Source organism: Caretta caretta, chromosome 10 (assembly GCF_965140235.1).
Source record: "Caretta caretta isolate rCarCar2 chromosome 10, rCarCar1.hap1, whole genome shotgun sequence".
NCBI classification, from domain to species: domain Eukaryota; kingdom Metazoa; phylum Chordata; order Testudines; family Cheloniidae; genus Caretta; species Caretta caretta.
The window spans coordinates 42,131,549-42,153,540 of NC_134215.1; the positions used below are offsets into that span (position 1 = coordinate 42,131,549).

A 21,992-nucleotide genomic window follows, 5' to 3' on the forward strand; every position below is an offset into this window, starting at 1 on the left:
AGAACATAATTGGATTTTTGTGTCTTAAGAGGTTTGGGCACATGCTATTTAATTAGCTGGCGGCAACAGCTGATTTCCTCCCCCCTCCCAGCTCTTCCCTGGAGTGGGGTGAAAGGGGTTGAGGGTACCCCCCAGGAAAGCATTCCCAAGTGTGCCTTCCTGGGCTCTCAAAGGGGTTCTGCACTTGGGTGGTGGCAGCATCTATCAATCCAAGGTCAGAGAGAAGCTGTAAGCTGGGGAGTTTAATACAAGCCTGGAGTGGCCACTATTAATTTTTAGAATCCTTGCAGGCCCCCACCTTCTGCACTCGACGTGCCAGAGTGGGGAATTAGCCTTGACATATGGGAATGAACAAAGGGAACAAACTCTCCAAGCAGACCAGAATTTGATTGGATTAAAAAAGTGTATTGGATATCCAATACTAAATAATAAACATGAAGTTATTAAAAAAGCCATAGAGTATACAGCAAATACTACAGAAAAGCAAAAAAAAACCAACCAATCAAAATTGTACAGAAAGGTAGAATTCTACAGCAGTCCTCAAAATTCTCCTACATCAGAATCATAAAACCATATACAGGGTTGGTTTGTTTTTTCCCAAATCCTTCTGAAGGAAGCTGCCATTTAACAGCCTAACGATGACACTACAAGATATACAATGTTCCAAATTCAAAATCACAGGATATGTAAGAAAACGTAGCGTTAAAATGTGAAAAAGTGCAATACAGATTGTACACTGATTTGAATGTTTTTTTAGTTTAACCTTAAAAACCAACAACTTTGAACAGTTGTTTTATCAGTAAAAATACTAGCCCCCACCCCAATATTCAATGGCAATATTAACATTCCCTGTGTTTTACATAAGTAATATTCACAAAGACCCACCAGCTAAGAATATTGAGTACAAATGATGGTACACTTTGGGTATAGGTCAGAGGAAAACATACACAACCCTTACAAGCAACATGTGAATCCAAGTGTGTGTGTTTTGTTCATTAAATACAAGATCTGTAGCTTATTTTGTCCTGAATTGTATTGACAAAGGCCTGAACATCTATTTTCAGGTGGCCCGGGGTGCTCAAACGTTGCACTTTTCACCAACTTTCCCCCCCCGTCCCAATAATAAATAATACCAGCAAACCCGCTGGAAATGGCAACACACAAGGAGTCCAGGAAAAGAAAGGAAGTCAAATCCCAAATAAGTCCCAGCTACTTTCCAGGATGATTCATTGCTTCCCTTCTCAGCGTCAGGAACCAAACCATTGGCCTAGAGGGTCAGCTTTTAATCCAATGGATAGAAGAAAAAGAAAATGCAGCCTTATTGCTTTCTTTATTACATAAATCCTAATGTTTCCTGCTCTGAGAGGTGCAAGTGTCTCCCAGAGAGCCAGTCTGTGCCCACTGGAAGTGCTATTTGCCTCACCTCTCCTATCATTAACCTGTGTTGGCAGAATAGATTTTCCATATAAAGCCATCAGTAAGTTCTTGTTTTCCTTTCTTCAAAAAAGGGTGTATATGAGTTCCATGGGAAGCTGAGATTTCATCAAACACTACTCCTCAGGCCAGTCACCATTGCCGCATGTGGCACGGCCAAGCATGCTGGTGTACCACATGGCAGCAAGTGTGCAAGTAGGAAAAAGAAGATGCTTCCCTTGCCCCCAGCCCTTCTCCTCATGCAGGAATTCCCTTTTAACTTCCCTCCTCCGCGCAGAGAGATCTGTGAACAGCACCTGAGTCATTAACACTGATTTTTCAACGGGTTTTAAACATGTAGAAAAATACATTTTGCCTTGACTGCAGTTGAACATTTAAGATTCTTTTCAAAGCACTGTTTAAATGGCCGGGGACAGCAAAACTATGCTAGGGTTGATCTAGCTGAAAGGGCCGGGGGTGGGTGGGTGGGTGGAGGTTAATCTAGTTAAAAAATCCTATGGGTGGGGTTTGATTGTTTCCAAAGGCCTGCTATCCTACTGGATTATAAGAGCTCCACCTTTCTCTGCTTCAGGATATGCCAGCACTTAAACCCTAGATTTAAGTACCATAGCAGCGGAGAAGCATTGTGCAAACTGTGCACTGCTGACTGCTGTATGTTCTAAGAGCTGAAATAATGCTCAATTTGCGCTTAAACGTTTTAAGATCCGTAAGATCTTCAAAATTATAGCTAACAATAAATCCAAGCACTGTTGCCAAAATAAACTGTGATGTCATCTGTACATATGAATCCTACTGTATAAGAGGAACTTTTAAAAAATGGTTCTAAATGACACTCCCACTGCAATTTAATAAGCAGAGATATAATTAAGTTATAAGAAAGGACATAACAGAAGATGCTTTCATTTTCTTCAGTCTTTTAGTGAACATATGAAGACTGGAAAACAACAATAAGGAAACCTCCCATTAGCCCCTGGCTCCCCTCCCCCTTCCCCATTTACTTTTCCCCCATCAAAGTATTGAAACTGCACAAAAAGCGACAAACAGGTCTTTCAATGTTACATTTCAATTCAAACAGATTTGTAATCTCACAGTGATGAGAGGAGAAAGTCAGGCTTTTAATAATTATAATATAAAAATAATAAAAGAGCTTACAAATAGCAATGCAGCATCCCAAATGGCCATGGATTAACTGCTGGAAGGGGATGTAATTATATGCAGAATAAAAACAAAAACAAAACAGAATACCCCACACTGGCAATGAATTTCCATACACAATAGAACAAGCAGTCAAACGTCAGCCTAGACTGTGGAAAACAACAATGCTTTTCTTTTTTTTTCAGATTACACAATTTTTTTCCTTTTTATAAAAAAAGATAAAATAAAATAAAAACACACAAATAAAATTGTACATAAATGCGAATGTCCAACACTGAAAAGGCAGGGCAATCACACCACTGAGACAAAACCTGACCAGAAAAAGAATGTAAAGTCCATTTGATTTTTTTTTTTTCTTCTTGCCTGGACACTACATTTCACCTGATGTGTCCCATCCTGCATGGTTTCAGCAGGCAAACAAGACTTCAACTTGGCAATGACTGTTTCAGGACGAGGAGGAGAAAAGTCATCCTTTTTAACCAGCATTAGCATTAATGCACCAGTTGGTTTGTTTGCTTTCTACATCTGCTCTCGTGTGCTGTCCCTCTCTTTCTCTGTACAATTCCTTGTGTTCCAAGGCTGAGTTCCAAGACTTGTAAAACTGGATTTGGAGTCATGTCCTGGTGAAGGTGTTCATGCTGTAGTGATGGCATTAAGGTCCTTCATTAGTCCTTCCAGGTGGGCCATCTCTTTGGTCAGCTCATCCGGTTCATAGTTCTGCAGGAGATTTAAGAGGGTTACTGGACAAGATGAGCTGTGCTCTTTAAGGAAGAGTGGGAGGAAGCATGATCAATGACTCTGGTATACAATAGGACTATAAATCATGCTTAGCAAAGCCAAGTTTTGATGGTTATGTGACTGCACAAATTGAAACCACCAACAATTTTTCAAATTCTGAAATTTTGCAAAAGTGATGAAAGGAGTAAGAAACTGATGGGCAAAGGGTGCACCAGAATTGGGCATGCAAACAAAACCACAACAAAACATACAGAAATCAAACCAAAAAGGGTGAATTATTGACAAATAGAGTGTGATAGAGAAAAAACACAGAGAAAGTGGAAAAAGAGAAGAAAAACAGAAATTTCAAATTAAACATTTTCTGCACCCACAACACTAAGTACATCAAAGACAATGATTTGAAGCAGTGCTGTGGTAGCATCAGTTACAAAGGATTTTTAGCTGTCATTTTCAAAGCTGGCTGCCTAGTTAGACTGCTTACTTACTAAAAAAAAAAAAAAAAAAAAAAAAAAAAAAGATGCTGAGCCGTTTGTAGCTCCCACAGCCTTCAATGGGAGCAAGGGTTGCTCAACATCTTTGAAAATCAAGCCACTCATTCAGGAGCCTAAATAAGGATTTAGGCTGGGAATGAGGGGCGATCAACAGGTTATCTCAAATGCTTATATACAAAGCCTTGGAAACAAGCAGGGAGAACTGGAGGTCCTGGTGATGTCAAAGAACTATGACGTGATCGGAATAACAGAGACTTGGTGGGATAACTCACATGACTGGAGTACTGTCATGGATGGTTATAAACTGTTCAGGAAGGACAGGCAGGGCAGAAAAGGTGGGGGAGTAGCACTGTATGTAAGGGAGCAGTATGACTGCTCAGAGCTCCGGTACGAAACTGCAGAAAAACCTGAGTGTCTCTGGATTAAGTTTAGAAGTGTGAGCAACAAGAGTGATGTAGTGGTGGGAGTCTGCTATAGACCACCGGACCAGGGGGATGAGGTAGATGAGGCTTTCTTCCGGCAGCTCACGGAAGCTACTGGATCGCATGCCCTGATTCTCATGGGTGACTTTAATTTTCCTGATATCTGCTGGGAGAGCAATACAGCGGTGCATAGACAATCCAGGAAGTTTTTGGAAAGCGTAGGGGACAATTTCCTGGCGCAAGTGCTAGAGGAGCCAACTAGGGGGGGCGCTTTTCTTGACTGCTGCTCACAAACCGGGTAGAATTAATGGGGGAAGCAAAAGTGGATGGGAATCTGGGAGGCAGTGACCATGAGTTGGTTGAGTTCAGGATCCTGACACAGGGAAGAAAGGTAAGCAGCACGATACGGACCCTGGACTTCAGGAAAGCAGACTTCGACTCCCTCAGGGAACGGATGGCCAGGATCCCCTGGGGGACTAACTTGAAGGGGAAAGGAGTCCAGGAGAGCTGGCTGTATTTCAAGGAATCCCTGTTGAGGTTACAGGGACAAACCATCCCAATGAGTCGAAAGAATAGTAAATATGGCAGGCGACCAGCTTGGCTTAATGGTGAAATCTTAGCAGATCTTAAACATAAAAAAGAAGCTTACAAGAAGTGGAAGGTTGGACATATGACCAGGGAAGAGTATAAAAATATTGCTCGGGCATGTAGGAATGTTATCAGGAGGGCCAAATCGCACCTGGAGCTGCAGCTAGCCAGAGATGTCAAGAGTAACAAGAAGGGTTTCTTCAGGTATGTTGGCAACAAGAAGAAAGCCAAGGAATGTGTGGGCCCCTTACTGAATGAGGGAGGCAAACTAGTGACAGAGGATGTGGAAAAAGCTAATGTACTCAATGCTTTTTTTGCCTCTGTTTTCACTAACAAGGTCAGCTCCCAGACTGCTACGCTGGGCATCACAAAATGGGGAAGAGATGGACAGCCCTCTGTGGAGATAGAGGTGGTTAGGGACTATTTAGAAAAGCTGGACGTGCACAAGTCCATGGGGCCGGACGAGTTGCATCCGAGAGTGCTGAAGGAACTGGCGGCTGTGATTGCAGAGCCATTGGCCATTATCTTTGAAAACTCGTGGCGAACCGGGGAAGTCCCGGATGACTGGAAAAAGGCTAATGTAGTGCCAATCTTTAAAAAGGGGAAGAAGGAGGATCCTGGGAACTACAGGCCAGTCAGCCTCACTTCAGTCCCTGGAAAAATCATGGAGCAGGTCCTCAAAGAATCAATCCTGAAGCACTTGCATGAGAGGAAAGTGATCAGGAACAGCCAGCATGGATTCACCAAGGGAAGGTCATGCCTGACTAATCTAATCGCCTTCTATGATGAGATTACTGGTTCTGTGGATGAAGGGAAAGCAGTGGATGTATTGTTTCTTGACTTTAGCAAAGCTTTTGACACGGTCTCCCACAGTATTCTTGTCAGCAAGTTAAGGAAGTATGGGCTGGATGAATGGACTATAAGGTGGATAGAAAGTTGGCTAGATTGTCGGGCTCAACGGGTAGTTATCAATGGCTCCATGTCTAGTTGGCAGCCGGTATCAAGTGGAGTGCCCCAAGGGTCGGTCCTGGGGCCGGTTTTGTTCAATATCTTCATAAATGATCTGGAGGATGGTGTGGATTGCACTCTCAGCAAATTTGCGGATGATACTAAACTGGGAGGAGTGGTAGATACGCTGGAGGGGAGGGATAGGATACAGAAGGACCTAGACAAATTGGAGGATTGGGCCAAAAGAAATCTGATGAGGTTCAATAAGGATAAGTGCAGGGTCCTGCACTTAGGACGGAAGAACCCAGTGCACAGCTACAGACTAGGGACCGAATGGCTAGGCAGCAGTTCTGCGGAAAAGGACCTAGGGGTGACAGTGGACGAGAAGCTGGATATGAGTCAGCAGTGTGCCCTTGTTGCCAAGAAGGCCAATGGCATTTTGGGATGTATAAGTAGGGGCATAGCGAGCAGATCGAGGGACGTGATCGTTCCCCTCTATTCGACATTGGTGAGGCCTCATCTGGAGTACTGTGTCCAGTTTTGGGCCCCACACTTCAAGAAGGATGTGGATAAATTGGAGAGAGTCCAGCGAAGGGCAACAAAAATGATTAGGGGTCTGGAACACATGACTGATGAGGAGAGGCTGAGGGAGCTGGGATTGTTTAGCCTGCAGAAGAGAAGAATGAGGGGGGATTTGATAGCTGCTTTCAACTACCTGAAAGGGGGTTCCAAAGAGGATGGCTCTAGACTGTTCTCAATGGTAGCAGATGACAGAACGAGGAGTAATGGTCTCAAGCTGCAGTGGGGGAGGTTTAGATTGGATATTAGGAAAAACTTTTTCACTAAGAGGGTGGTGAAACACTGGAATGCGTTACCTAGGGAGGTGGTAGAATCTCCTTCCTTAGAGGTTTTTAAGGTCAGGCTTGACAAAGCCCTGGCTGGGATGATTTAACTGGGAATTGGTCCTGCTTTGAGCAGGGGGTTGGACTAGATGACCTTCTGGGGTCCCTTCCAACCCTTATATTCTATGATTCTATGATTTAGGGTCACAGGTTTAAGTGTTTTGACTTTAATCCTCAACTATCCCCTTTTGTCACCCCCACTCTTCATCCTTGGGATGTAACACGATTGTGCTGCATGGGATTTCTAGTAACAGTTAAATCCAGGCACAGCCTTCTTTCACAACAACTGTAGGGAAATCAAATGCCAACTTGGGCAAGGTCATAGCATGTGAAGCAGCAGTGGCTTTCCAGGAAAGCAAACAATGCTTGCTGGGGCTTCCCACTCTAGTCAGTAATTCTTTGGCACATACAGTCCAGTGCAGAAGTCTAACATAGCTCCTCTTTACCCTGCTCCTCTTTTCATCAAGACAGGTTAGGGGAAAGCCAGAGGCTTGGACAGCTCCTCGTCCTCAGCTAACTGTGCTGGAAGGGAACAACGTTATTGCACGTTCACGTAACTGAGAGGTTTGTTAACTTGAGGTTCTGCTGAACTTGGTAAAATTGTCAATCCCTGCTCAGGAAGGCTCCTGGAGTGGAACAAAGGGAGTAGTGCACATCGAGGCAGAAGTATACTGACAGAGCATTACCATAAGCTTGGCTCTAACTATTAGGCCTTAAACTTAAGTATTAAGTCCTTAACTTCACCACAAATATAAAAGGAGTTAGCCCTGGGTGAGACTTTCAAAGGCATAAAAGACAGTTCAGAGCCCAACTCCCACTGACTGTCGATGGGTGTTCTAGTCTAGTCTATATAAGTTCTTACACCTGAGTGCCTGACCTGGGTGCCTAACTGTCCTTTATGCCTTTGAAATCGTCTCCCTTATGGTTAGCATTACTATAATGCTCTCTGCGGGCATCCAGGGAAGTTTGTCATGCTGTGGTAAGTGCTGCCAAGAAAGCTGTAAATACACTTACACTTTCTGAGTCCTCAAGCATCCTGGTGGTCTCCTGCACATCAGGGGCGCTGGGCACTACCACTGGCATAGGCGGTCGAGTTCTCCCTAAAGTCCCGATCGACGCAGTCTTCACCGAGTGAACTGGATGGTTAGAAGCTTAAAACAAAAATGTTACATACTCTTAGCTGTGTTCCCTCTAATTTTTCCCACCCATCTGTGGAATGAATTTTGTTATGTGCACCAATATGGAGGTGATGTGTGACACATCACCTTCATATTGGTGCACATAACAAAATGCATGTGGTGGGGGTGGGGCCAAGAGGTTTGGAGTGTGGGAGGGGGCTCAGGGCTGGTGCAGAGGGTTGGGGTACAGGGGTGTGGGCTCTGGGGTTGGGCCAAGGATGAGGGGCTCAGGGCTGGGGCAGAGGGTTCAGTGTGTGAGGGCGGCTGGGGGTGTGGGCTCTGGGGTTGGCCCAGGGATGAGGGGCTCAGGGCTGGGGCAGTGGGTTGAGTGCAGGGAGTGAGAGCTCCGGCTGGGGGTGCGGGCTCCGGGGTGGGGCTGGGGGTGAGGGGTTTGGGGTGCAGGAGGGTGCTCTGGGGCTACGGCAGGGAGAGAAAAGACTCCCCTCAGCGCTCTCTCCCCACAGCAGCATCTGGGCTGGGGTGGAGAGGTGCCTCTATCTGCCTCTGGGGCTGGGGCTGCAGGATAGGTGCCCCTCCCCCAATCACAGCAAGTCCAGGCCGGGGGAGGGCTGCCCTGGCCACGCCTGGGTCCAGGCTGCTCTGGGGCTAGCCCGGGCTGCGCTGCCCCAGCCAATCTGGCCACGCCGCCCCAGCTGTGGAAGGTCCGGGCCGCAGGCTGAGTTGGGGCCAGGGGAGGGACACCCCTCCAATGGCAGGTTGGGGGCCGGGCTAGGTGGGGATTCTCCGAGCGCCTGTGTGGCGCTAAATAGTCTACTGCGCGGCCGCGCAATTTACAGGGAACTTAGACTCTTAGCCATAATTTCCCTGTCCAGACGGAGAAGGTGGTTATGGGAATGTCAGAAGCATTGCCACAGTGCAGAGAATGCTCTTGAATTGGCCAGATCAAAAGGGTTCTATCAGAATAAAACTTCTTTTCCAGTGGGTTAGAACTAATGCTTCAAATTAACGAACGCTGGAGTTGAACATCCCTTTGGATTATCCAAATACTTGAAGATTTAGTTTTCAAGGACAGCAATAAACTTCATGTATGAAATTCAGCCCAGTCTGAACTCTTACTACCTCTCTAACATCTCTCTTTGGCTGTCAGGTGTAATCTTTCCCAAATGACTCCTCCTGGCGCATGATGTGCTTGCTTTTAGACAATGGTGGGCCCCAAACCAAAATGGAGTCACATGTGCTAACTTTTCCTTAACACAAAAGCAACTCCTCATTTTCCTCTCCCTCCCTCATCTATCTCCGCTGACAACTCCACTATTTGTCACTCTATCCTCCTCCATGTGCAGGATATGCACTGTGATTCTCAGAGCTATACCATGTCATTTATCCTTCCACCCCACCCTGCTCACCTTGCTGCGTCAATAATGGTGCGCTTGGCAATGCAGGGTCATATGTGGAACCTGTGGGTGGAACTGCTGGCACTGCAAAGCTCTTCAGAGGGTGAGAGGGACGAACGTGGGCAGTAGGGAGACTTTGACCTGAATCCTCCTCCTGCGCATTGGCCAGATAAGATGCTGTGGCACTTTCTGGATCTTGATGGTCAGCACAACATGTCTGAGATGAGGAAGCCGGCATGGTGTCTGTGCTTGGTGTATTTCGAACAGATTCTACAATGGGAAAGTAAAAATGGGTCTTATTTTCTTCCATGGAAGTTTTCCCTCTTTTCAGCTAGGCTATTAAATATTTCCTTTTGCAGTGTCCCAATAGCCACATGGGACCAAAGCAGGAGTCTCTACCAAGCGCTTTTCCTGAAGATCTTGGTTAAAGCTAGGGAACTGATTCACGCATCAACAATCCCCTGAGCACTTAACATCCAATACTATGTAACTGCCCTGTTTTAAGAAGTAAGTCCATAAAAATTTCACAAGACAAAAAAAAAACAAAAAACCCCAAACCAAAAAAACCAGCCATCCCATGACAATGCAAGCTTCGGCACAAAAGGAGGTCACAGCTGACCAGATGTTTTGCTGTCCTACAAGGTTTCTGCAGCTTATTTTCAGGCAAATAAGAAACACAAGGGGAAAAACAAAATCACCGCTAATTCATATATAGATTTGGTCTATGATACTGGTCTAACAACAGTGTGTCTCAAACCTTAATATCTAAAAATGTGTATCCCATTCACATTTCCACATTGCATAACCACAAATGACTTCTTCTCCACACTCATCCTAATGTTACCTATGTGCACTTCAATTCTTCTCTGTCTTTTTTTCTAGGTTACTGTGCCTAAATAGGATGTAGCAATCAAGATATAATATGCCAAGTGGTGGTCAGTCGACTATTAAAGAAGAGTTCATTTTAGTACACAGCTCCAAAGGGAAAGCATTATCAGCCCAATACCTAAGCAATCAATATGGTGCATCATAAAGTCACCATGAAATTCTGTATCATCATCAGCTTTTGTTTAAGAAATAAACAGCATGTGATGCACATCTTAATTCTAATTTGAGACTAGAACACTCCACAACTTTATAACTACTACAAATATCTACCTGTTTATGTATCACCAATCATTGCGATACATAGATGAAACCAAAATCTTCTGCAGGATCATGAAGGCAGGGCAATGAAAGGGAATCTTGTATTTTTATGGTATCTCTATCTGACCTACTCTGTGCACAAGAAAATATCTTGGCTGCAAGAGCTGCTACTCCCATAATCATCTGAATAGTACAAAAAACAAACAAGCAATACCTTCTACTACAACACAATCCTTCATCTGCATATTAGCAACTTCATGAGGTATTTGAAGCTTTGTCTATGAACCGAGACATTCCAAGTCTCAGAAAACAACCGTACAAGCATCATTGTTGCCTATGATACCTTATTAGGATTCAGAATCTAACAACAGACTAAAGTAGAGGTGGGCAAACTACAGCTCGTGGGCTACATCCAGCCTGCGGGACCATCCTGCACAGCCCCTGAGCTCCCCACCAGGGAGATTAGCCCCGGCCCCTACCCCGCTGTCCCCTCTTCCCCTCAGCCATGGGCGCAGTGCAGCTTGCGCCCGCCTACCTGCCAGGTTTTCCAGTAAGCCTGTCTTGCCGCTCTGAGTGGCATGGTAAGGGGGCGGGAGGGGTTGGATAAGGGGCAGGAGTCCCAGGGTGGAGGATAGGCAGGGGGTGGTTGGATGGGGCAGAGGCTCGGGGGAGTGGGGGGGGGGGGGGCTATCAGGAGACAGGGAGGAGGGGGGGCAGGAGTCCTGGGGGGGCAGTTAGGGGACAAGGAGTAGGGGGGTTAGATGGGTTGGGGGGGCTGTCAGGGGGCAGGGATGTGGATAGGGATCGGAGAAGTCAGGGGACAGGGGGGGTTGGATAGGGGGTGGGGTCCTGGGGGGGGCACAGTTAGGGGCAGGGGGTCCCGGGAGGGGGCGGTCAGGAGACAAGGAGCAGGGGGTTTGGATGGGTTGGGGGATCTGAGGGGGGCAGATAGGGGGCGGGGGCCAGGCTGTTTGTGGAGACACAGCCTTCCCTACCCAGCCTTCCATACAGTTTTTCAACCCCAATGTGGCCCTCGGGCCAAAATGTTTGCCCACCCCTGGACTGGAGGCATTGCATTCATTGTATCCTAAGAAGTTTAACTATTTGTGATTCCTACAGCATACACAGCAATGTTGCCTAGATATTTCTCATAGCACTGGCTGCTTTAATAGGAATACTGCAAGACTTGTACTTACACACCACTGTGCCTGAAGCTTAAAAACATTATGTAGGAAAGATCAAGATTTTTTGTTGTTGTTTTAACACAACCAATCAGGGAAGTTATTAATGTTCTAAGTGTGCACAAATTAAATGTAAACAGGGTTTTAGATTCTATAGGTGCTAAAAAAGGACACTATCCGATATCTCAGGCTCAACATTTGACCCAAGCAAAATTCAGATAATTGGGGCAAAATCTTCATAAGTACAAAGGGGATTTTGTTCATTCTTAACTCATCACTGCATTACTGGGAAATAAAAATAAAGCTGATAACTCTTCTGTTCCATTTCTGGGTCTTCAGTAGGAATGAACTAGCAAACACTATTCCCAGAGATGGGCTCTCAGTGCTGAATTGGTTATACAAAGCACACTGCTCACTGTGATGAGGTGTGGTGCAAGTTAAGCTGCAGCTGCCACGCCAAACACCCAAACATGTTCATTTTAGTTTCAGTCAAAACAAGGAGACTCATTGTCTGACATATGGAAAGGAAAAAATATCAGTAGGCACAGGGTATGCTATTTTCTCACTTCTAAGGAGACCATAAGAGCAATGGGGACTGATCAGAGTAAACTACTAAAGATGACTTGAGGGTTTTCCTTGGAACTTTGCTTTCCACATTTTGTGAATAGTTCCCTTTCAAATGAATGCTACCTGGTCATTCATCTCTCACCTGTGGAATTGGCCCTGTCTGAATTGGACATGGACGTGCCAATCGGCCAAGGGTTGACCTGATGATGGTGATAGCTGCGAGTTGGAGAAGCGAGGCTGCCGGAGTGGAAATGATGGTGAGGGTTATCGAGTGAATGGATGGGATGAGCGCTAATCACAGCTGTGAATGGACACAAGACAGAAAAAACGCTTAACATACTGACAAGCACGCACACATACAGAAATGCACTGCACCCCTCCCTTCTCCCTCAACGGCACAGTACAAGGTAGCCAGTCATTCATCAGATTCAGAAAGGAATCAAGTGGACTTATTTTAACATCAAATTCCCGCTCTACCCCCTACTATAAAAAAAAACACCCTCCCGACATCAGTCTTCTCATCATTTTTCTTATGCTGAAAGAACACACCACCTGGTCACCTGCTTTCACCGAGAGGCCTCTTGAGAACATGAGGATCAGCTCCTTTTAGAGCTTTCCTGTATGACTCTAGGATGTAAACTTCACACCTAATAAGGGGAATGGAAATGTGAACTCAAACTGTGAAAACCATTTCAGTCTGAGAGAATTTAATTTTCCAACAAGCATGAACAAGTATTACAGTACCTTTGGTTAATTAAATAATGCTAGACAGATGGTGAGACGCACAGGATGAGATGCAAAAGATTTATTCATGCCTTCTGCTCAGAATCAGCAGAATTCTCATCCAATACATTCAAATTGGAGGCCTTTTTTTCTCTCCACACTTTTCTTTCTGCCTGAGAGGTATGAATACTTGAATTTCTCAAGAGGGCAGCATTTGTATATCTTACATTCTCCTCAACTTGTGGCAGTGACATTAACAGCAAAGCAAGGGTTTCTACAACTGCAAGTTCACACTACATTCCAGAATTTGGAGGGCTGTCTTACACAGGATTTGGTTCTTATGCTAAACTCAAACACTAGATTACTCAAGAAATGGCCCAAAAGAAAGTTGGAGGGATATGCTGAAGGTTAGGCCTCATTGCTAGCACCATAGTTAAAGAATAAGAAAACTGCAGTCGGTTACTTACCCAAACATGAAGTTGCCCAGACCTATTGCCTCTAAAACTCCCCTGTTAGAAGTCACACACCATGTGAATCCAGAATCTTTTCATAGAATTATAGAATATCAGGGTTGGAAGGGACCTCAGGAGGTCATCTAGTCCAACCCCCTGCTCAAAGCAGGACCAAGCCCCAATTTTTGCCCCAGGATCCCAAATGGCCCCCTCAAGGATTGAACTCACAACCCTGGGTTTAGCAGGCCAATGCTCAAACCACTGAGCTATCCCCAGCCCCAAAGTAGTTGGGGGTAAAGTAGTAGTTTTAAAGTAGTTGGTACAGCTAGGGCCTCCTGCCTCACTGCATGCAAGTTTGTACACAAAGTTTGGTTATAAAGAATGAAACCCCTGCTCCCTCCATTCCTATTCACCTGTTTGGATAACAGTCTCTGAGGTGGGGAGGGTGTGAATTTGTGGAGGCAATGTATTCAGAGATCTGCAGTAAAAGGGAGATCTTACCTGGCTGAGATTATAGCAGTCACAAAAACCATGGGGCATCTATCATGTCATCAAATTGGGAAGCACAAACTATCACCATAAATTGTAGCTATTTTAACTTGTAGAAAAAAAACTCCCATCGACAACTCTGGGCGCTTTCACAATGATTACAAATACACATCTCAAAAATGATGCATTATAAGATAACAGATGGGGCACATAAATAAACAGCTGTCAATTAACATCAAAAGTCCTACACTTTCCATTGCACTCCCTTCCCAAATGTCTGAGGGGAAAAATGGATTTGCAGTGTTTCTGGAGAGTTAACCAATTGGAACTGGTAACCAAGAATGAGTTCCATAGAATCATAGAATATAAGGGTTGGAAGGGACCCCAGAAGGTCATCTAGTCCAACCCCCTGCTCGAAGCAGGACCAATTCCCAGTTAAATCACCCCAGCCAGGGCTTTGTCAAGCCTGACCTTAAAAACCTCTAAGGAAGGAGATTCTACCACCTCCCTAGGTAACGCATTCCAGTGTTTCACCACCCTCTTAGTGAAAAAGTTTTTCCTAATATCCAATCTAAACCTCCCCCACTGCAACTTGAGACCATTACTCCTCGTTCTGTCATCTGCTACCATTGAGAACAGTCTAGAGCCATCCTCTTTGGAACCCCCTTTCAGGTAGTTGAAAGCAGCTATCAAATCCCCCCTCATTCTTCTCTTCTGCAGGCTAAACAATCCCAGCTCCCTCAGCCTCTCCTCATAAGTCATGTGTTCTAGACCCCTAATCATTTTTGTTGCCCTTCGCTGGACTCTCTCCAATTTATCCACATCCTTCTTGAAGTGTGGGGCCCAAAACTGGACACAGTACTCCAGATGAGGCCTCACCAATGTCGAATAGAGGGGAACGATCACGTCCCTCGATCTGCTCGCTATGCCCCTACTTATACATCCCAAAATGCCATTGGCCTTCTTGGCAACAAGGGCACACTGCTGACTCATATCCAGCTTCTCGTCCACTGTCACCCCTAGGTCCTTTTCCGCAGAACTGCTGCCTAGCCATTCGGTCCCTAGTCTGTAGCTGTGCACTGGGTTCTTCCGTCCTAAGTGCAGGACCCTGCACTTATCCTTATTGAACCTCATCAGATTTCTTTTGGCCCAATCCTCCAATTTGTCTAGGTCCTTCTGTATCCTATCCCTCCCCTCCAGCGTATCTACCACTCCTCCCAGTTTAGTATCATCCGCAAATTTGCTGAGAGTGCAATCCACACCATCCTCCAGATCATTTATGAAGATATTGAACAAAACCGGCCCCAGGACCGACCCTTGGGGCACTCCACTTGATACCGGCTGCCAACTAGACATGGAGCCATTGATAACTACCCGTTGAGCCCGACAATCTAGCCAGCTTTCTACCCACCTTATAGTGCATTCTTCCAGCCCATACTTCCTTAACTTGCTGACAAGAATACTGTGGGAGGGACAATCCCAGAGAACACCCTGCTAATGCCCATCACATGTTTAAATGAATTGGACTCCAGTTTGAATGCAGATTTGTCAGATTCCCAGACCCTAAACCATCTGCGGGTTTGTGAGTTAAAACCAACACCTTAAATGAACAAGCAGCTAACAAAGATCATGGTGCAGGGGCTAATTTTGAAGACTCAAAACTACAGTCTTAGAAATTAGATAGTCTCCAGAAGGACAGGAAAAAGGGGCACAAACTGATAACAATGGTTCTGTAGGACCCTTTAAAATTTTTGTTTTGCAGTAGCCAGCACCAGAGGAGCTAAGAACAGGTGCCTTCGGACATGCCTGAGGCTGCTAATACAACTGCAGCTGCCAACAACTTTGATGAGACTGGTTTTGTGAGCGACAATGCTGGGAGAAGGCTAGAGCCTGGGCAGTAGCCCCTCAGCTGTTCTATATTATCCGAGTTGATGAAAGTGGTTCCTGTGAAAAAACACCTTCAAAGCCCCTTGAGATGGTGCCAGGTTCCATCAGCTTAGGCAATCCCCCCTTCCCCACCTTTCACTAAACCAAACAGACAGCAGCTTCTAGAACCAGACTTTTTACTCTAGATTTCCCCCAGCTCAAGTAATGCCATCCAATTACCCTAATTACTGACTGATCTCTATTTAACTGTATTTAAAAATTAACCGAAAAAGAGCCCAAGGAAGAGACCTGCAGGCACAGACCAAGACACTCCAAGTGATGCTCAGCACTCAGTGTGGTGGTAGAAGGAACTCAGACAGTTATATCATCTCTGGCATCTGATGTTTGATGAATCAATGGGGTGCTTATCCAGTGTCTTTGGGCTTTCAAGAGGGTTCCAGGAGCCAAAGCACCGGTCGTGGTCACAGGGTGACAATAACCCTTTAAGAGGAGACAGGGCCAGTGCACCTGTGTCTCCTGAGCCCACTTATACTGGGCTTAAAAGAGGGCATCTGGGACCGAGAGGGAAGAGAGACCCAGCAAGTGAAGGTTGCCTTAGAACACAGACTGAGTCAGTTAGAAAAGAGGGCGGCGAGAGCTGCCAGAGCCAGGTAACTGTAGGAGGTTCCTGGCAGAAGACTGAAGATATGAGAGCAACGAGAGAGGTTTGCTGGTTGGCACCCCAAGCCAGAGAGCTAGGGCCAAAGAGGCTGAAGGCCAGGGAGCAGTAGAGGGAGGTGCCTGCTGGCTCTATGCTGGAGAGCTGAAGCAGAGGGCCACAGAGAGCAGAAGGGGTGAGCAGCAGAGAAGCTTTCCTGCTGCTACCTGCATGCCTGAGAGGTGGACACAGAGGAACAGTGAGGGATGCTCTGAGAAGAGCAGGGTTGCACTCCAGCTGGAAGGGTTGGGGTGGCTGTCCTGTTAGCGGGACAGAAGAGGACTCACAAAGAGTCTGGATGTGACTGAAGGTCCCAGTGCATGGGATGGGGGAGAGCATCTTGGGGTTTTAATGACTACTTGCACTGGGGTGATACACTGAACTATGTGGTTGGACCTTTGCACAATGTATTTATAGCAAACCGGCCCCCAGGAGTGTTGTTATTTAAGTGAGAGGGCCTGAAGTGGAGTTACTGGTAATTCTGAAAGGGGAAACTGAGGCAGATGCGCCTATCATGCTGGGGCCTACCAAAAGTGTGTGCTCCAGGTGGAGCCACCCTCTTACAGGCACCATCCCAGAAATGGGAATGTACAGAGGCCGTCTAAGACAGTGGTCCCCAAACGTCTTACCTCGCACCCCACCCTTATCCCTGTCCGTTCCCCCCTCCCCACAGACCTGGGAGCAGGGCCGTGGCTCTGGGAGGATGGGACACAGATAGGGGTAAGGGGGCTGAGGCTGGGGCCACAGCTGGGGGTGGGAGCAGCCCCTTGGCCAGGGGTGAAGGCCTGCAGATGCGGCCAGGCACAGAGCCCTGGGTGTGGGGTGGACAGCTGGGACCCTGGGTGCGGAGCTGGTAGCCGCAGCCAGGAGCAGATCCTTGGGTGTGGGGCCATCAGCCGGTGCCAGGGACAGGAGCAGAGTTGGGCAGTGGCTCCCTCCCTGCCCCCTGTGGGGGCTGGTATAGGCCCCAGCCGCGCCCCACCCCCCCAAAATGTTACTCTGTGCCCCCAGGGCATGCCCCCCACAAATGGAAGACCTCTGCTCTAAGAAGAGCAAGGCTCTTGCCATACAGGCTTGGAGATGCTTTCCTGAGAGAAGCTGCCTGCACTGTGAGGATGCATTTTAGTTGTGGTTTCTTCTCAGTGTGGACAGGGTGTCCTTTTTGAAAATACAAGGATGGATTCTTTCAATGAAATACCAAAAGATAAACCATTTCTTCTGCACTCTCTGGGGGAAGCTTGAAGCTCCGGGTCAGAATGCTATCTGCAGCCAATGCAGCTGATATCGCTGCAGTGTCAGTCTCACCAGAGAGAGTATCTGAACACAAACATGTTTGAGTCTTACCCTAATTAAATTTTTGATTGTCTACAAACTCAGATCCTGGTTGCTGGAGGCTCTTGTAACTGTTGTTTAATAAAACAGACATCTAAGCCAAAAGAAAAGTCATAAGGAAAATCTTCAAGATGCTCTTGAGGAACCAGATGAGGTCACATATCTCCTTGACATTCAGTACATCATGTTAACCTGCCACCCAGACAGCTGTATTAGTGGTAGATTCTTACTTCATCACAGACACATGCTGCTCATAGCTCACATTTCTGGGCAATGAGGTCTCTCATTAAAAAGAACACAATGTATGCCAGTCAAGTGAACAGTAAGTTTGATCTTGCAAAAGATTCAATGTTCCTTGCAAAAATAATGCCACACACATTTATTTCTGTCAGCATCGTGAACTGGATACTGCCAACTCCCTAGAATACTTACTGCTACAGTAGGAGACCAAATCCTTCCATTAAGAACATAAGAACGGCCATACTGGGTGAGACAGAAGGTCCATCTAGCCCAGTATCCTGTCTTCTGACAATGGCCAACTGTCAGGTGCCCCAGAGGGAACGAACAAGTGATCCATGCCCTGTTGCCCATTCCCAACCTCTGGCAAACAGAGGCTAGGAACACCATCCCTGACCATCCTGGCTAATAGCCATTGATGGACCTATCCTCCATTAATTTATTTAGTTCTTTTTTGAACACTGTTATAGTCTTGGCCTTCACAACATCCTCTGGCAAGGAGTTCCACAGGTGGACTGTGCATTGTGTGAAAAAATACTTCCTTTTGTTTGTTTTAAACCTGCTGCCTATTAATTTCATTTGGTGACCCCTAGTTCTTATGTTATGAGAAGCAGTAAATAACACTTCCTTATTTACTTTCTCCACACCAGTCATGATTTTTATAGATCTCTATCATATCCCCCCTTAGTCGACTCTTTTCCAAGCTGAAAAGTCCCAGTCTTATTAATCTCTCCTTATATGGAAGCCATTCCATAACCCTAATAATTTTTGTTGCCCTTTTCTGAACCTTTTCCAATTCCAATATAGCTTTTTTGAGATGGGGCAACCACACCTGCACGCAATATTCAAGATGGGGGCATACCATGGATTTATATAGAGGAAATATGATATTTTCTGTACTATTATCTATCCCTTTCTTAATGATTCTCAACATTCTGTTCGCTTTTCTGACTGCCGCTGCACACTGAGTGGATGTTTTCAGAGAACTAGCCTCAATGACTCCAAGATCTCTTTCTTGAGTGGTAACAGCTAATTTAGGTAACAGTTAATTACCTATACCATGTTACGGGCCTGATCATGCACACTGCTGAGCACCCTCTACATGCACTGAATTCAATGAGAGTGGAGGGCACTTAGCACCAGGCAGGAGATGCTCAGCATACTGTAGAATTGGATCTACATGCCTTTATCTATAGGCTACTCTTGTTCCATACTAAAGGAATGCATTTTGTTTTGGAAAAGACTGCTTTCAATATCAAAAGAGTGCAAGGGAATGGGGGAATAGGTTTTTGGCATCTGAATTCATCAAAAAATCATATAAATCTAAATCCTTCGTCATCCTTACTGCACCTGACACCCTTCCTACACGGGATGGAGGAGAGCTTTCAGAATCAGACTCAAATGACTACAGGTTCCTCATAAGGCATCTATATTTAACAGCTTACACAATTTTTAAGTAACTACTCAGAGCACAGATGATTAGTATAAAATCTTGACGGTCTTTCTTCACTCTTTCCCCAATGTATGTAAAACAGGAAGAAATCAAGGAACATTGCACTGAGTAGTTAAAAAGAAACCAACAACCCAATTTGTCATTCTAAGAATTATAATCTTGTAAAAACCTTTGAGCATAGAAAGAAAGAGCAAGCTAAGAAATTCCGAAACAGAGCTATTGATGTCATCAGACTAGTTGGAAAAAGAAAGTGGGGGCCAGGGAATGTGAGAGTTCAAAATTATGTATTTTTATGTAATTAAACAAAGCACCAGAAGGTTGAAAGTTGAGATGTAAAGAACTGGCCACAACAACCTCTCTCAAAAATACTCAAGTATGGGTGCGATTACTTGGATATGTAGACCATAGAATGAAAGAAGCACAGGGCTAGAAGGGACCGCAAGGAACATCTAGTCTAACCCTCTGCCAAGATGCAGGATTTGTTGTGCCTGAACCATCCAGGACAGATGGCAACCCAGCCTCCTTTTGAAACCCTCCAGTGAAGGCGCTTCCATGATCTCCTGAGGCATCTGTTCCATTGTCCTACTGTGCTTACAGTTAGGAATTTTTTCCTAAGATTAAATCTAAATCTGCTATGCTGTAGTTTGAACCCATTGCCTCCTGTCCTGCCCTCTGTGGCAAGAGAAACCAACTTTTCTCCACCTTTTTAATGGCAGCCTTTCAAGTATTTGAAGACCACTATATTGTCCTCCCATTAACCTCCTCGTTTCCAAACTAAACATACTCAGTTTCTTTGGCCTTTGCTCATATGGCTTGCGTTCCATCCCTTTGATCATCTTTGTCACTCTCCTCTGGATCCTTTCCAGATTCTCTACATTCCTTCTATATATTGGCAACCAATATTGGACACAGTACTCCAGCTGAGGTGTATGTAAACTGATTGCTCAAGGAAGTCTGAGCTTAGATCAGGCAAGTGCTGTGTTCCTTTACCACACAGTTCTGTCAATGCATGCCAGCCTTCATCTGGAATTCCCCTCCTATGCCTAGCCTTGACCTTCTCTTGAGCAGTGATGGAGTTCTTTGAGATGTGTCCCCCTTCTGGAGCTCCACTTAAGGTGTACACACGGCCCATGTGCCTTTGATCAGGGTTTTTCGGTAGCAGTGCTCATCTGGCCTGCACACATACTCCAGATAGCCTCATGCCCTGTGTTGAGGATATACAGAACTGTATGGGTGAATGACCCTTGGTTCCTTCTCTATGGTGAAGTCCTGCAAGACAAGACTCTGAAGCAGAGGGCGGACAGTGGAGCACACATAGGGACACGCATCTCAAAGAACTCCAGTTACTGCACAAAGTGAGTAACCTCTTCTTCTTCTAGTAGTGCCCCTATGGGTGCTCCACTTCAGGTGATTCCCAAGCAATATCATCAGAAGGAGGAAGGAGCTTCAGAGCTGGATCTAACACTGAAGATATAATTGCAATGCCAACCAAAACCTCTGAACTGGAGGCATGAACCAAGGCATAATGTTTAGAGAAAGTATGTACTGAGATACAGCTTGCAGCTCTACAGATTTCAACAACTGTAACATCTTTCAATATTCCCATAGAGGTAGACTAGGACTTTATTGAATGGGGTAGAACTCAAGAAGGATACTGAATGCTGGCAGCCTCATAACAAGAGATAATATACCCTGAGATTCATCTCGACAGTTTTTGGGTGAAAACTGTGGATCCTTTGGATCTGTCCACAAAATAAACAGTCTGGGTGACTTTCTAAACAGTTGAGGTCTGTCCAGATAAAAGTCAAACACCCTTTTAACATCCAAGGTATGGAGGATAGTTTCCTCTCTGGTCTGGCGTGGCTCTGGGATAAAAACTGGAAGATAAATAACCTGGTTAATATGAAATTCAGGAGATACTTTAGGAAGAAATTTAGGATGTGGCTGCAATTCAAATTTTATCCTTGAAGAAAAATGTAAAAGGAGCATCTGCCATTGAAGTTCCCATTTTTCCAACTCTCCTGGCAGAAGTGATGGCCACCAAAAAGCCTCTTTCATTGATAGCTAAAATAGAGGACACACAGTGTCTCAAAGGGAGGTATCATAAGGGAATTAAGAACCAAGTTTAAGGGTGGGCCCTTTAATTTGCAGGAAGAGATTAATCAATCCCTTGATGAATCTTGCCGTTGTGGGGTAGGCAAACAGTAAGAATCCCTCTACCAGTGAATGAAAGGCTGTGATAGCCACCAAGTGAAACTTGATGGAACTCAGAGAAACACTTATCTTTTTTAATTCCGACAGGTAATTGAGAACAGCAGAGAGCAAAACTGCCCCTGGGCACACCAGTGGTGGAATCTCTTCCATTTTCAATGTTAAGTGTTTCAGGTAGATATCTTCCTGCTCTTTAACAATACCTGTTGTACTTCTGCTGAAATCTCCAGCCCCAAGAACCATCAGGGAGCCAAGCTCTGAGCTGAAGCATTCTCAAGTTGAGATGAAAAGTCTGACTGGAATCAAAACGGTTGGAAGTCTCAATGGTGGACAAGAAATGAGGCGAATCAGGTAAGGATACCACACGTGTCTTTGCCAAGTTGGTACAACTAGAATGATTCTGACT

The 21,992-nt window shown here is 45.5% G+C and overlaps 1 protein-coding gene across 12 annotated transcripts in view; it reads right to left on the reverse strand.

Moving 5' to 3' along the window:
- Positions 1-384: 384 nt before the first annotated feature.
- Positions 385-21,992, reverse strand: part of NEO1 (neogenin 1) — a 517,036-nt gene continuing 495,428 nt past the window's right edge. For 10 of the 12 annotated variants that reach the window (XM_048866141.2, XM_048866140.2, XM_048866137.2 and 7 more), the window contains 4 exons: positions 12,248-12,406; positions 9,224-9,481; positions 7,693-7,829; positions 385-3,306 (listed from right to left, as the gene is read on the reverse strand). In XM_048866141.2, coding sequence (XP_048722098.1) covers positions 3,223-3,306; positions 7,693-7,829; positions 9,224-9,481; positions 12,248-12,406 — 638 coding nt within the window. In that variant the 3' untranslated portion in view covers positions 385-3,222. The remainder of the gene's footprint in view (positions 3,307-7,692; positions 7,830-9,223; positions 9,482-12,247; positions 12,407-21,992) is intronic. The other 2 variants (XM_048866143.2, XM_048866142.2) reach the window with 1 other exon arrangement.